General features: G+C 43.4%; 1 protein-coding gene across 3 annotated transcripts in view; it reads right to left on the bottom strand.

The window, feature by feature from the left end:
• Positions 1-4,379: 4,379 nt before the first annotated feature.
• ak8 (adenylate kinase 8) overlaps positions 4,380-15,772 on the bottom strand; it is a 257,899-nt gene continuing 246,506 nt past the window's right edge. For all 3 annotated transcript variants that reach the window (XM_072488580.1, XM_072488581.1, XM_072488579.1), the window contains one exon: positions 4,380-5,528. In XM_072488580.1, coding sequence (XP_072344681.1) covers positions 5,282-5,528 — 247 coding nt within the window. In that variant the 3' untranslated portion in view covers positions 4,380-5,281. The remainder of the gene's footprint in view (positions 5,529-15,772) is intronic.

Here is a 15,772-nt window from a genome sequence, read left to right as displayed (position 1 = left end):
TCAATGCGATAAACCATTGAGAATTTTAGCAACAGGCGATCTCCTGATCAGCAGTTCTATCTGGGTGTTCTGGCGTCTTGGACAAATCTTTGACTCCCTGTGATTCCACCAAAAAGCTGAGCTTGGCAATGCTGTTTTTGTGGGCGTTTTGCTTTGGGGGTTAGCTCTACCTGGACAGATGCTTCTGTGTAACTTGATCACTTTCTCAACATTTTACAAAGAGCAATCTATCAGCTAAAGTTCTCCCGGTGCACATCCAGCTAAGCGCAATGATAAAATATTATTGGAGTTAACCCCTCATACATTCTTTGAGAAGAATCACATTCTTGATTGCCATCTGACACACTATCAAAGTTCACAAATGAACAGTGGAGAACAGTCCAATGAGTGTACAACTTTACCTCAGTTAGGAGTAGAAGTCTACCACAGGGGAAAACATTAGCCAAAAATGCTAATTCAGCAATATAATTTTACCTGGTAAGAGAGACAAATAACTTTTTTTTAAATTTAGAGTACCCAATTCTTTTTATCCAATTAAGGGGCAATTTAACATGACCAATTCACCTAGCCTATACATCTTTGGGTTGTGGGGGCGAAACCCACGCAAACACGGGGAGAATATGCAAACCACACGGACAGTGACCCAGAGCCGGGATCGAACCTGGGACCTCGGTGCCGTGAGGCAGCAATGCTAACGACTGCGCCACCCTGCTGCCCGCAAATAACATTTCTTATCTTTGGCCACACAGGAAATAGTGCCTCGGTGATTTTCATACGTGGAATCACATCAGTTAAATCATAAAGTGCCAAAATAAATCCAATGGTTAGTTTTAAAAAAGCTTCACTCCGAAAACTATTTCAGCTGTCTGTCCACAGGCGGTGGTGGTATGATCGTAGGAAACGTCAACCAAATTTATATTCTAAAAGTGTCTTTAGATCTTGGTGCTGTTTTATTGGCTAGGGTAGATGATACAATGAATCATATGATTAATGCGAATGAGTAATTTGACACTTGATTAGAAAATGCTTGTGTTTCATCTCGAGCTTCTCATGGAAGCATCATCAATGTTTTTAAATTTGTAAATAAAATAACCAAAATGTTTTGAATCATATTTTTATTGCTTTTTTATTCAATGCCTGGCACCTGCTGAGAGTTTGCGTGCATGAAGTGGAGACAGAATTATGAAAGTACAGAAAAAGGCACTTGGTGAGAAACGACCCAAATCAATGGGGCAAGATCTTCTGGCTGTTCGTGCTGGCGGGATCTTCCAGTCCTGCCGACGGTGCACCCCTACAGTGGGTTTTCCAGCAGCATGGGGTGGATTCAATGGGAAATCCCATTGGCAGCAGCGGGACCAGAAGATCCTGCTTGCTGGCCAACGGCAGACTGCCTCCTGCTGCCGAGAAACATGCTAGGGGGAGGCCAGAGAATCTCACTCACGGTTACTGTTTTAAGTTAGCACATAAGAACAGAAAAATAGTACGGGTATGCCATTTAGCTCACTGAGCCAGCTACGCCATTTTTCTGGTTTTGTACTTCAATTCTACCTTCCTGCTCTAGCTCCATTTCTTAATTCCTGAGTATCCAAAAATATATATATCTCTGTCTTGGCTATAAGCAACTGAACATTCCAACAAGCCTTTGGGTACAAAATTCCAATGATCCACAACTCTTTGAATTAAGAAATTTCTGTTAATCTCATTTCTAAATGGCTGACCCTTTATTTTGAGACTGTGATCTTTAGTTCCAGAATCCCCAGCCAGGGAAAGTATCCACCCAGCATCAACGCTTAAGAATTTTATTGTGTTTCAGTGAGGTCACCTCTTGGTCTGCTAAATTCCCAGTAATATAGTCCCAGTCTACCCAATTTTTCCTCAGGGCAATCTGTTGGAATAAGTCTGCTGAATTGTTATGCTCCTTCTGAGGTTAGGATATCCAGTATGTAGTATTTGTTCAAATGGAGGTTGGTTCGTGATGTGGAGCAACATCAACAGCATAGGTTCAACTCCCTTACTGGCTGAGGTTATTCATGCTGGTCCAGCTCTGTCTTCTCAACCTTACCCATTGTCTGAGGTGTGGTGACGCTCAGGTTCAATCACCACCCGTCATCTCTCAAAGGGAGTGCAGCCTATGGTCCTCTAGGACTGTGGTTACATTTATTTGTTCAAATGTTTGTTTTCTCAAAGATGAGCTGTTTCAGTTGTGGCTCGCAAGCCAGAAATTACAAGTAAATGACCAAATTTGTAATACTGAATCAAAGATGGTTGTCTCCAGACAAGTTTTATTGTAATTTCTAGTGACCATACTCTTGAATAGCAGCAAGAACAATATTAGCATAGTAAATATTTTCTATCATTGTACTTTTAGAACTGCAAAAACATTGATATTTTAAAAATGGAGAACCTCCCTGTGTCCATGATTATTTTGAGCTAACTGCTGTGTCTACACAGGAAACAATGCACTGTTAAATTGAAAATAAAATGAATCATTCATTTCTTAGCAATCTGACCTCCGTACTCTTCCCCTAACAAGCTACCATGCAATGCTAGGCCACATGGGTCAGGCAGTAAAAGTAAATAGAGCAGAAATACAGGTTTTCTGTAGGAAATTGGATTTATTGTATTTTCCATTTTATGGAGCAAGCAGGTTGTAGAATTCTCTTAGGGAGAGGTCGCACACAAGAAGCTTGTTTGGTGAAGGCAGGTGGTATCAGCCTCTTTGAGGTTCATGTATAATGTAGCTTTACGTGATTATTTCTTGTTCTTTAGTTTCTGATTTTGTTTTAATTTTCTAATATATAATTGTATCACAAAATGGCATTTCAAAAAGCCCAAAATTATTCCAAAATAAATTTATCATTTATTCCACTTCGGTGCAGAGGAAAACGCTATTGCTTTGCAAATTAAGCATTTGCTATAGATTGTCTATCTTTTAATACCCAAAGCAGTAATTAGGCTGACTTGGTACACAGTTATAACGAAGAGCAATCTCTGTTGTTCTCCATTTCTGAGGGATCGTTAAACAAGAGTATTAACATGTTCTGCTGCCCCACGGCTCAGCGCTTGTTCTCAATGCTTGTTCCCAGTGGATCCCAGAGGTCACTGACTGACCTGAGTCTGCATGTACAACATGGAAAGGAGCAGTCACAGAGAGCACAGTTCCTTGTTTGCATTCATCTATGCGCTCACCAAAGTGGGGAGAAAATGGAGATACTGCATAAAGCAGGTTTACTACAAATGTGCTGTCATTAAGAGAATAGCAGATTGCATAATTGGTATATTTACTTAATGTATTTTATCATCAGCTGGCACAACAGTGTCAGTGAGAGAAGAAGCTCCATCAATAAAAGCAGCATATATTTAAATAACAAATATATGCTATTTATTTTCTGCTTCTTTGATACCTACTACATTTATGTGCACAATTGCTTAAGTACCTGTGAAACCAAATACCGACAATAGAATGTAAGATTACAGAAGGGTAGAGTTCCGCAGCTAATGAAATACATGGTTCCAGGTTCAAATCCCAAGGCTGCCAATCTCTTAAATTTACTCAGATATTGTACTTGGCACCTATGTGAAATAGATGGGGATTGGGGCGACACCGTGGTGCCGTGGTTAGCACTGCTGCCTCACAGTGCCGAGGACCCGGAATCGATCCCAGCCCGGGGTCACTGTCTGGGTGGAATTAGCACATTCTTCCCATGTATGTGTGGGTCTCACCCCCACAAGCCAAAGATGTGCCTGATAGGTGAATTGTTACGCTAAATTGCCCCTTAAATGGAAAAAAAAGAATTGGGTACTCTAACAAAAATTGCTGGGGATCTGCATGATGGCCCCAACAAAAATTCTGGTAGGCGGATTACAAGGAGGAATGGGGCAGGAATTTTAGTTGCTTGATTTTCAGAGCATTGCCAGCCTGAAAATAGGGTCAAAAATCATGCCCTCACTTCTATAATCTCCAAACTAAAAGAAAGAGTTGCATATATAGTGCCTATCAGTTTCAGCCTGTGGGAAATACCTTTGGAAGCTGAGTATGTGTTCAACACAAATTAAAAGTATCTGTAGAGAACCTATAGCAGAAACTCTGGAAAAGAAGACAAGTAGGACTGCAGAAGATGTTGCATACAAAATAGGGTTCAATTTGATGAAACATTTGTAAAGAGGAATCGGATGTCTCACCGTAGGTTGCAAACATCATTTTGTGTGATCGACACTATACTTTGCACATGTCATTGACTAGTTGTCACCATATATCATTACTCCAGTGCATTAGTAATTATGGTCTTTCATTTGGTCTTGTAACAACAGTACATATAACTTCCACATGTGGACTGCAACAAGTTACAGTAAGCAAGGAAAGTAACAACAAACAGGCGTACACTGGCAATTTTATTCAACCTTAGCTCCATCCATCACCTGGAGGCTGTTTAACCTTAGGTGTCAAAGCTACAATATTTCTGACATAAGCCTTGATTTTATCTTGTTTATTGATTTAGTACCTGTTTTGAGAGCTGACTGATTATGTCTACAGATCTGGAAATGTTTTAACATAATAATAGCTTATTATCACAAGTAGGCTTCAATGAAGTTACTGTGAAAAGCCCCTATACACCACATTCCGGCACATGTTCAGGGAGGCCAGTACAGGAATTGAACCTGTGAAGCTGGCCTTATTCTGCATTACAAGCCAGCTGTTTAGCTCACTGTGCTATAAGGCACAGCATTACCAGTCCAGAAAATAGCTTTGGTTATATCCAGCAACAGAGGTACTATGCTTGCAAGTCAAAATATATAGAATAATGGTAGACAGATAAAAATCTGATGACCAAATAAACCCCTTGTTCGTGCATCAAGATCAGAGGTTTGCAATATGCACCATGAAAGAACATTTTCTCAAAGGTTTATCCTGTCGAGTCCAATACTCAGACTTATCACACCAAAGAATGATTAGAAGATCACTACGATCGTAGGTTGTTACCCTAGCTCTAAAGAGTCTTATAAAAAGCATTAATGTAATGGCCGCAAACCAGAGATCAAAAAATATGTCATTTTCCACCAAGTTATTTGTGAGAGATTTGCGTTAAAAAAAGCATCATCAATGTAATCTCCAATGATCAACTCATATTTGTTCAGAAATGTTATTGGCAAAATCTGACAGAACAAAGGAAACCAAATGTGTATTTAGGGAAGGAGTCTGTAATTAAAATTACTATTAACTAAATGACTATCAATAGAATGTAAGTGTGCAGAATACGTAGGAAAGACAATGCAATTTTACTCAAACAAAGACATTTGTGTGTTTTGACAGTGGTTTGACAACACAGCTCTCAATGTATTCAAACACCGTATAAGGATCCTGGTCTGCATTCACATGGATGACAGCGTTGTAGAACTCCTCCAAGTCCACAACATTTGCATGATATACTTCAAGTGCTTGTTGCACATTTTCCTCGGAATCCTTTGGATGTATTTTGCAGCGACTGTAAACCTCACTGGTTGGTGCTGGTTTGTATATAGAGTGGTATCTAAAAATCAAAATAATAATTACATTACAAAAGAATAAATTTCATGGGGAATCTGAACTCGTCCTTTTAACTTCACAACCTGGGTTAAATCAAGCCCTGATTGATGTTACTACAATTTTGCATTTCTGATACACAAGTTATTTGTTAAATCTGGTTCTAATTTGAATTCAGTAGAAAAGCCCAAGATGGTTTTTAATTCAGCAATAAATGATATTCTTAAAGTTGAATGATTTCGGAAAATCATGTGGAAATTTGAAAAATGTTACTTTAATAATTAATTTTAAAACAATACCTTGAAAATGTAGTAATTTTGTCATGTAGTTCACAGGGCACAAGTGGAAATTAAATAATATTTTTGATATAAGCGTACAAGTTAATAAATTAACATTAGGAAAAAGTGCTGAAGATATTGAATGCTACCACAACACGGGCATTAATAGGATAAATCTCGCAGTATTGTCAGGGAATATTCAAAACAACTTTGAGAACATTAAAATTATGCATAACACATTAGAGATAATAACCAGATCTATAGCAAATATTTATGCTCAATCATATGGCAATAATTTAAATTGAGATAATACCTGCAACAACTAATTAAATATATAATGTAATAAATATCATAAATTCCTGAGCATTATGCTGAGCTATGATGTAATAAATAGTTAATGACTAATTAGTTAATGTATATTATTGTTTTGCTAATTATATTTGACAAAAAATTTGTAAATAATTCATCGTATGGTAATTGGAGTTGCCTCGATTAAACATAAAGACAAATCAAACCTAAAGGAAAAGCAATAATGGATGTCACAGGCAACACATTATCAGTAGATACTGCGATTAGAATGGCCATGTTAATTGATGTCTTTGAAATAAACTTGCATTAAACATTTATCCAATTTAAAACACAATAGGATTTTTTTTTTGTTCAAAACTTTGAAACACTACTGAGAAAAGTCAAGACAGCCACTGGCTGTAGCCAGCACTGCACTGGTTTGGAGCCACCTGACGATTCATGAAGAGCACGGTAGCACAGTGGTTAGCATAGTTGCCTCACAGCTCCAAGGTCCCAGGTTCGCATTCCTGGCTTGGATCACTGTCTGTGTGGAGTCTGCATATTCTCCCTGTGTCTGCGTGGATTTCCTCCGGGTGCTCCGCCTCCCGCAAGTCCTGAAAGCTGTGCTGTTAGGTCATTTGGACATTCTGAATTCTCTGTGTACCCAAACAGGCGCCGGAATATGATGACCAGGGGCTTTTCACGGTAACTTCATTGCAGTGTTGATGTAAGCCTACTTGTGACAATAAATTATTATTATTATAAGAAACATTCTACTGTGATGCAAACATGGGGGTCATTTATGGGCCCAGCACGCTTCCGCTACGCCACTCTGCTCCTCATGGGGGTAATTTATGATGTGCGACTATTGAATGGATGTCCAACGGCCGTCCTCAACCAGAGGTTTGGATCAGCGAGAGAAAATAATGAGAAATTAACACACTTTGTTTTATTCCCCACCTCTTTCACATCTAATGGGCAGATTTCCCGGTCCACCAGCAGCGGAAATCTCGGAGGTTCAGGGGCATTTAATCTGGCAGGAGGCAATCTGTTCCCGGTGGTGGGATAAAGATTAGAATTTTACTCTTCCGACTTTCAAGACAGATCGAGCTTAACGACAAACAATCATAGATCATAGAATTTACAGTGCAGAAGGAGGCCATTCGGCCCATCGAGTCTGCACCGGCTCTTGGAAAGAGCACCCTACCCAAGGGCAGCACCTCCCCCCTATCCCCATAACTCAGTAACCCCACCCAACACTAAGTGCAATTTTGGACACTAAGGGCAATTTATCATGGCCAATCCACCTAACCTGCACATCTTTGGACTGTGGGAGGAAACCGGAGCACCCGGAGGAAACCCACGCACACACGGGGAGGATGTGCAGACTCCGCACAGACAGTGACCCAAGCCGGAATCGAACCTGGGACCCTGGAGCTGTGAAGCAATTGTGCTATCCACAATGCTACCGTGCTGCCCCAAACAATGTTGAGAACTTCATTTGCATTTATTATCAGGGATCTAGACGCTGCTTTCACCTTCTTGTGAACCTTGTGTAACTTCACTTACATCCAGTTCTGGTGGTAAAAGCTGCACCAAAGCTGGAAATGGGAGACATGCGAAGGCTGGAACGGAGGGCAGGGGAAGAGTGGGGTGGGGGTAAAAGAGTGTCTGGGGAAAGTTGGGGGGGGGGGGCAGTGTCCAGTCTCCTGGGGAAGGAAGGAGGTTCCAGGGAAAGAGGGGGAAAGAGTGCGTGAGGAAAGGGGAGAGAGAAGTGTCTGGGGAAGGATGGGAAATAGTTTCCAGGGAAAGGGGGGGGCTAGGAGAAGGTGGGGGAAGAGCACCTGGGAAAGGAGATAGACAGTGTCCAATGTATGGGGGAGGTAGAAGAATGTGTGGGGAAAGGGGAAGGTATCCGGGAAATGAGAGCATATCTATCAAAAGAGGGGAACATGTGTGTGGGGCGAAGGAGCAGATAGTATCCGGGAAAGGGTGGGGGGGGATGGGGAGGGAGAGTGTCCAGGGCAAGAGGAAGGGGGAGACACTATCCACGGAAAACAGAGGGGAAGAGTTTCTGGGGAAAGGGGAGGAGTGAAGAGTGTCTTAGAGAGTGGGGTCAGTGGTGTCGACAGTGGGGTTCTGGTAATCTCAGGATAATGGGAGGAAACCGTTATTGTGAGGGGGGAGTGGAATACGTCAGGTTTGCTTGCCCAGAGTGAGAGTTTAGAAAGCGAAGGGGTCATGGTGGTTGAGTTAACAGGAAAGGGTAGGATCAGGTTGAGCATGGGGATAGTAACGGGTGTTGGCTCTGAGGAGAGGGAAGGTATGTAGAGGTGGATTGTAATAGGGCCCAGGATTATGTTCAAGGATGTCAGAGGAGAAATAAATGGCGATATTGGGTGGGTGAAGTGTGATGAGGGGAAGTTGGTGGGTGATAGGGGGACCCAACCAGAAGGTGGTGCACAATTTCTGCACCCCCCCCCCCCACAACTCACCCGCCATGAGAGCCACCGTGCTCATAATTAATAAGCTTAACAGTGGAAGATCATCCATGTTCAGCTGTCCTGCTGGAAGTATCATAGTATCGCTACTGTGCAGGAGGATTTCATTCGACCCATCGAGTCTGCACTGACCCTCAAACATTCGACCTAGGTTCACTCACCTGACCAGCTTGCCCTACCCACTTAATCTAACCTGCACATCCCTGGACACTAAGGGGTAATTCAGCATGGTCAATCCACCTAAGTAGCACATCTTAGACTCTGGGAGGAAACCGGAGCACTCGGTGGAAACTCACACAGACATGGGGAGAATGTGTAGACTCCACACAGACAGTCACCCAAGGCCAGAAATGAATCTGGGTTCCTGACACTGTGAGGAGCAGTGTTAACCACTGTGTCATCAAATCACACTGACTTTCCCACCGTCTACCAGACTGAGACTCCAGAATGGAAGATTCTGTCCAAAGTGTTTATAAGCCAAACTTTGTAATCCTAATAATTTAGAGGGACATTACTACTCCTAAACGTAACAATTATTTAAACTGCAAAGGAAAATAGACCATGTAGTTTAAAATCGGAGGTAGAAAATCTAATGTAATCCTTACTCAAAGATGTAATAGAAAAAACGTTTAGAAATTGAAAATATAATTAATAGTCAGTACAGATTCTAAAAGGGAAGGCCTTGTTTGACCAACCTTCTTGAATGCTTTGATAAAGTAACTGAAAAGGTAAATAAGGTAATGTAGTAGGCATAATATATTTAGATTTCCAAAAAGCCCTCAATAAGGTAACATACAGTAGACTCATGACTAAGGTCAGAACCTGTAGAGTCGGAGAATGGACACCAAGGTGACTAAACAGAAAACATGGGTTAAATGGCCGTTATTTAGAGTGGAAAATGGTGAGAGTTGGTGTTGGATAAAGATTTGTGCTGGGACCACTGTTGTTCACCATTTACATAAACAATTCGGACTTAAGAATTGAAAGTACAATTTCAAGATTTGCAATTGCAACCAAATTGGGAGGACTAGATCCACCTTCTAAATACAGGAAGACATTAATAAATAACAACTGTACTTAACAGTGGAAGGCTCTTCAAGGAGCACTATGAACCAAAATTTGATACCAAGGCACATAAGGGGATAATGGGACAGTTGACCAAAACCTTGGTCAAAGAGGAAGGGTTTTAAGGAGCATCTTAAAGGAGGCAAGGGATATCTTGCAGAATGGGTGTGATTGGCAAATGAACTTCAATATAAATAAGTGTGAGATAGGAAACTTTAGTAGGAAGAATACTCCTTGGAAATTAAGTCGATACATGGAATAGAGATTTGGGAATCAAATATAGATATCATTTTGTGGGCATTTGCCGTCGTCATCTCTCTAAATGTGACTGAACTTCAGGATTTAGCAGGTGTAGATTAACATGGAAATCCTGGGTGGATTCTCCAGCGCACGTGGCGGGATTGGCGCCTGGACCCCTGCTGGGGGCAGGATTGGAGTTTGCACTCTTGCGCCTGCGGGAGAATGTGGGCTCCAATTCCTCTGGGCCAGGAATCAGGTGGGTGGAGATTACTATAGGTATCACTAAATGTGAACCTGACGTGGTGGACCTTGCAGAGAACGGGGGTAACTCGCGGTGGGCCAAGGAGCCATCCTCCTCCAGCACAATGCACTACCTGCCCAGCCCCTCCCCAACAGAACCAACCCAAAAAGACCTGCTAAAATGGGAGACCCCCCACAGTGACCCCCAATCTAAAGGAACCCCCAAAGAGACCCCTAAATAGTGAGACCCCCCCTCACCCCTAAATAGGGAAACCTCTCTAGAGGGACCTCCATACTAAAGCAGCCCCCCGCAGAGACCCACTAACTAAAGGGACCCTCCCCCCCCCCCAACCTTAGGGACTCTAACTAAAGGGACACACACAGCTCCCCACCCCCAACTAAAGGATCAACCCCTCAGACCGCCCCCAGAAAAGAGACCCCTATCTGGAAGCAAGAGAGCAGTCTAGACAGGGGCAGTGAAATAAATTAGTTGTAACATTCACCTGGTAGCACCACTTGTTAATTTTGGAAAAAGAACAGCTGTGACATGTGTTTAAAACCCTCAGATCCTTTAGCTGCAAGCCATCATTCATTTCTTGTAGTGGGTTGTGATTGACAACTTCCATAAAATAGCTGCGAACCTTGCTTCATTCATCTTCTTTATGGATGAGTAATTCTAAGTGCTGTAACCGCAATGTTTACAAACACCAACCACATCAAAGAGAGTTAAGTGCTGCCAATTTCCAGCTCAGCACTTCAAAATCACTCAAACATAAAGGATCATGATTGGAATGCACTTAACTCTCTTTAGCAAGTCCCTGTGAGACATCTCCCTATTTAGGATGTATCTGTGGGGATGCGGGGGGGGGGGGGGGGGGTTGGTCACCCCATACTTGGGGGGGGCACCCAAAACATCCGGGGTCGGGGGCTGATTTGCCGTGCGGGGAGGGAGAGCTGGCTGGCTGCAGGGCTTTGCTACCAGGCCACCCACTCATATTCTCTCGTATTCGACGATCGGATGGAGAATCCCTTTTGACGCCGTAATCGGAGGCTGCGCCTGTTTTCGGATGCTCCGCCTCCCCCAAAATGGTGTTATCAGTTGGGACGGCCTCAAGACGTCACCTGAAGGCCCTCCCCTGATGCTCCGCCCCCAATGGGCTAACATCCACACGGCATGGGAGATGTTTTCGTCAACCTCGCGTGGCGGCTGCGGACTGTGTCCAGCGCCGCCACAGTCGGGGGGGGGGGGAGGAGTAGCCGAGGGGGGTTATGGGGGGGGGGGGCACTATCTGGCAGGCTGGGTCTGCGTGCGGCTGGCGCCATGTTGTACAGCGCAACTGTTGCAGGTCGTCGCCAGGCGCATGCGCTGCCACGGACCCAGCAATTCTCCGGCCATTTCTGTTGGGAACCCCGGGGGTTTTACGTCGCGCGACTGCTAACCTCTCACCGGACGGAGCATCGGTACAGGGGCGTCGGCGGCTTTTTCATCGTAAAACTAGACCCTTCCTCTGGACATAGCCTCAAAATCAGAGGATCCAGCTCATAGTCTCCCAAACGGAAAATCTCAACCCTGAATTTGAAGTGTCAATCACTATAGACTCCTGCTCCCACACCAACCCCATCCCAAGCCGGCTATCACGGAAATCATTTGATCTTGTGAGAACTCTCCATTTTCTACTTCCATATCACTGTGAGAAAACTCATAAATTCCTTACCTCATACTTCTCCCACCTTGATGAGTCCATTGATAGCTTCCTGCAGCGGCAGCTTTCTTCTTAATTATCAACCACATGGCCAATTTTTGTATCATCAGCAAACTTCTTAATCATGCTCCTTACATTCAAGTCCAAATCATTGCTATATACCACAAAAAGGCAAAGGTACTATTATAACCCTAACAGGAGGCCCAGAGATCTGCAACATCAGATTCCCTGTGGCCTCACCTGAATACGATCTACCCGGATGAGGGGGTGGGGCTAATCCACTTTTCCTATGACTACTGGGATGTAAATATCCCGGCCCAGGTGTGCTCTGGGCGTGGGAGACCCTTTGGGGAGTAGGATCTATGTATAGTAATCAGAATAAAACCAAACTTTTCTACAAACATCACTTCCGAGTTATCGCTTGCTTGAGACTTTACAGGAACTAGTACTGATCCCTGCACAATCATACTAGAACCTGCCTTCCAGTCACAAAAAAAACCCTCTTAATTCCTACCTCTGGGCCAATTTTGGGTCCAAATTTCCCCTTTTACCTTGTTCCCATGTGTTCTTATTTTTGTACCCAGTCTGCCATGTGGGTTTATTAACAGCCTTGATAAAATCTATTCAGGCTACATCAGATACACTACTCTCATTGACCTTCCTTGTTATCTCTTTGAAAAATTCAATCATGTTAGTCAGAGATCACCTTTCCATAACAAATCTGTGCTGAATGTCTCAGATTTATCCATGCCTTTCTGGATGAAGACTTTTCCTTTCCTTCAGAATTTTTCCAATAATTTTCCCACCACTGAATTTAGCTGACTGGCCTATAATTACTTGGTCAATCCCCTTCTCCCTTTTTTAACATTGGTACAATGCCTCCAATCCTCTAGCAACATACCTGTAGACAGAGGATTGGAAAATGATGGTCAGAGCCTCTGCTATTTCTTCCCTTGCTTCTTTTAACAGCCTAGGATACATTTCATCCAGGCCTGGGTATTTATCCACTTTCAAACACAAACATGTTAAACCCCTTAATACTTTCTCCTACAATGTCAGTTTAATCTAATATTTGATAGCAATCCTCCCTGTTTGGAAAGTCTGTAACACCTCTCTTTTGTGAAAATAGACTCAAATTAAAAAGTAAGGTTGGGTGGACACGCTGAGGGATGATTACTGGGTTCAAGAAGACAGCTCACGGGCGGCACGGTGGCACAGTGGCTAGCACTATGACACTGAGGACCCTGGTTCGATCCCGGCCCCAGGTCACTATCTGTGTGGAGTTTGCAAATGGATTCCGGCCCCGGGTCACTGTCTGTGTGGAGTTGGCACATTCTCCCCGTGTCTGCGTGGGTCTCACCCCCACAACCCAAAGATGTGCAGGGTAGGTGGATTGGCCACACTAAATTGTCCCTTAATTGGAAAAAATAATTGGGTACTCTAAATTTATTTTAAAAAAAGAAGACAGCTCACCACCACCTTCTCAAGGGCAATTAAGGATGGGCAATAAATGCTGGTCTAGCCAGTGATACCCACATCCCATAAATGAATAAAAAGGAAAAAACTTGTTCAGTAATGAGGTTATGCCTCAAGTGTAGATTTACACTATACAAGTTTACAATCGGTGTCAAAGGAGAATTACTTCACGCAAATTCTCTCTCCGTAATGCACATTAACCCTCTAGAAAGTTGTACTTCATTTGCTGACAGTTAAGGACCAAAAAACCCTATTCCCCTAACCCTTAGTCCCCTTCCACCCAACAGTCTGCATTAAAAATTTATAGCTGCAAATGTATTTCAAGGTGACACCCACGAAAAGAATATAGCAGGTGTATTTTTCCATTTTCCTCCGTATCGGACTTCAATCTAGAAGATGGTATAGTTTGATTGGCAGTTTAATTTAGAAATTACGCAAAGGAATCAGTCAGCGTTTCGCCCTCTCTGTTTTTTGATGGTCTGTGAATAAAGCTGCCATTCAATCCAGGGAACTGTTTTCCTGAAGGAAATTAGACACTAAACTAAATTAAAAGTTCATGAAGTGAACTGCCTATCATTCCAAGTCCTCTTCTGGAACAGTTGCCATTAGCAGGTTTTGTTCATCAAATCCATAATGGGCACGATCCAACCAAATTGCAACAGAGTTCCGTGTCGAGCACGTGTAGCTGGGTGTTTCCCGGTACTCACAGTGCCAAGAAAGACCGCGTTATCTATTGCAATCTGGGCCTGAGCGGGGAACGCCCGCTGAGGGCGCACCTAGTCCTGTTTCCTTCACCGAGGAGCTCCACTCACCAGAACTCCTCAGTGCAGGAAGAGATCGGGACCCCAAGGCCCGATCCCAAGCACGGGCACAATGCCAGCCTGGCTGGCCGTGCCACATGGGTACTTTGGCAGTGCCAGGCTGGCACCCTGGTGGCACCAGCAGTGCCAGGGTGCCACCCTGCCTGGAAGCCAACCACCCGGGGACCTCCGATCCCTGGGAGACCCCCTCACCCCCAAGTGCCTTTTCGCCTCGTCCCCGTTTGTGTGGATGGCATTCTCCTAAGGTCTCCGAGGCGAAGGGGTTAGATCCCAACGCCTCGGGTAGATCAGGTGAGCTGCATATTAGAATGCGACTTGCTACCCACTCTAATATGCAGATTTGCCAAATTCTATTAGATCTCGCAAGGCCTGACGATCTGGGCAGGTCACGGAGGAGGCATCTACCGGCCACATCGCAACATTCTCTATTTCCTGTTATACCTTCTGCAGAATTCTGGAGAACAGCTGTTTCTGCAGCATTTCCGCTAAAAGTATGGTGGGTTTAGTAGAACTCTACAGGACCACTGAGCCAGTCTGCGCTCGGGGTAAAATAATCTACAAAAAGGTTTCAGCCTTCAATCAAATTATTTCCACACAAGTGCCTGCAATATTTCTCATGTCTATCTGAGGCTCCAAACCACAAACCCTTCCAACAGGCAAGAGTCCTAGATCAAATGAAAGTAGTCATTCTAGAAAAATTCTTAATGTCTCAGATTGACAATATATAAAGATCTACTGAAGGACAAATGTTTCCTGTATTCTTGCTTTTGAAAAAAAGGTTTCTTGATCATTGATGGTTATAAGTTAATATTAACCAACTTCCAGTGGCACTATTCTACAGTTATTAAGGCCGATTTCCTGCACACGCACTGCTCAGGAGCAGTATTTAGCCAACAGCAGCGAGGACAGAAGTGGAGTGTCTGAAATTCATGGAGGCGCTAATAAAGTAGAAAGGTCAGGCCTTTAATATGCATGGAGTTGCACATTTGAAGGAAATATCCAGTTGACAAGATTTTTGGATACGCCTCTGACCTTAAAGGTTTGACCTGTTTAAGGGTACACAAAGCCACAGGAGACAGATTTGGTCAATTACTGCAGGCCCTGAGGTTCCTGAAAATGAGCTAAGTGAGTGGTTTGGCTTCTCCTCCTGCAAGATTAAAGTACCTGCTTATTGTACTAAGGATATTTTACACATTCTTTTCACTGAGGTCTTCCTTGCCATGTGTGTCCCTTTTAACTTTTCAAATTTCATCCCTTGATAACTTGGGTTTGATAGCCTTGATAACCAGTGCATTTGTCGAGAGTTTATAGCCTGCAGAGTGACCATCCTGGATTCAGGCTGATAGAATCAAGGGGGTCATCTCGTACCCAGCACCATTATCTGGGGACACAGCATAAGGAAATGCACCTTCTCCTACTTTCCTGTCAGTGACAGCTCACGTAGAAAGAGTGCTAGGAAAGGTTGGGATGCATTTGTTTAAAAAAAAATTTAGAGTATCCAATTCATTTTTTCCAATTAAGGGAAAATTTAGCGTGGCAAATCCACCTATCCGCACATCTTTTTGGGTTGTGGGGGCGAAACCCACGCAAACACGGGGAGAATGTGCAAACTCCACACAGACAGTGACCCAGAGCCGGG

Source organism: Scyliorhinus torazame, chromosome 22 (assembly GCF_047496885.1).
Source record: "Scyliorhinus torazame isolate Kashiwa2021f chromosome 22, sScyTor2.1, whole genome shotgun sequence".
In the NCBI taxonomy this organism is placed as follows: Eukaryota; Metazoa; Chordata; class Chondrichthyes; order Carcharhiniformes; family Scyliorhinidae; genus Scyliorhinus; species Scyliorhinus torazame.
Note: the sequence above shows the minus strand (reverse complement) of the source record. Positions and strands in the feature narration are given on the sequence as shown.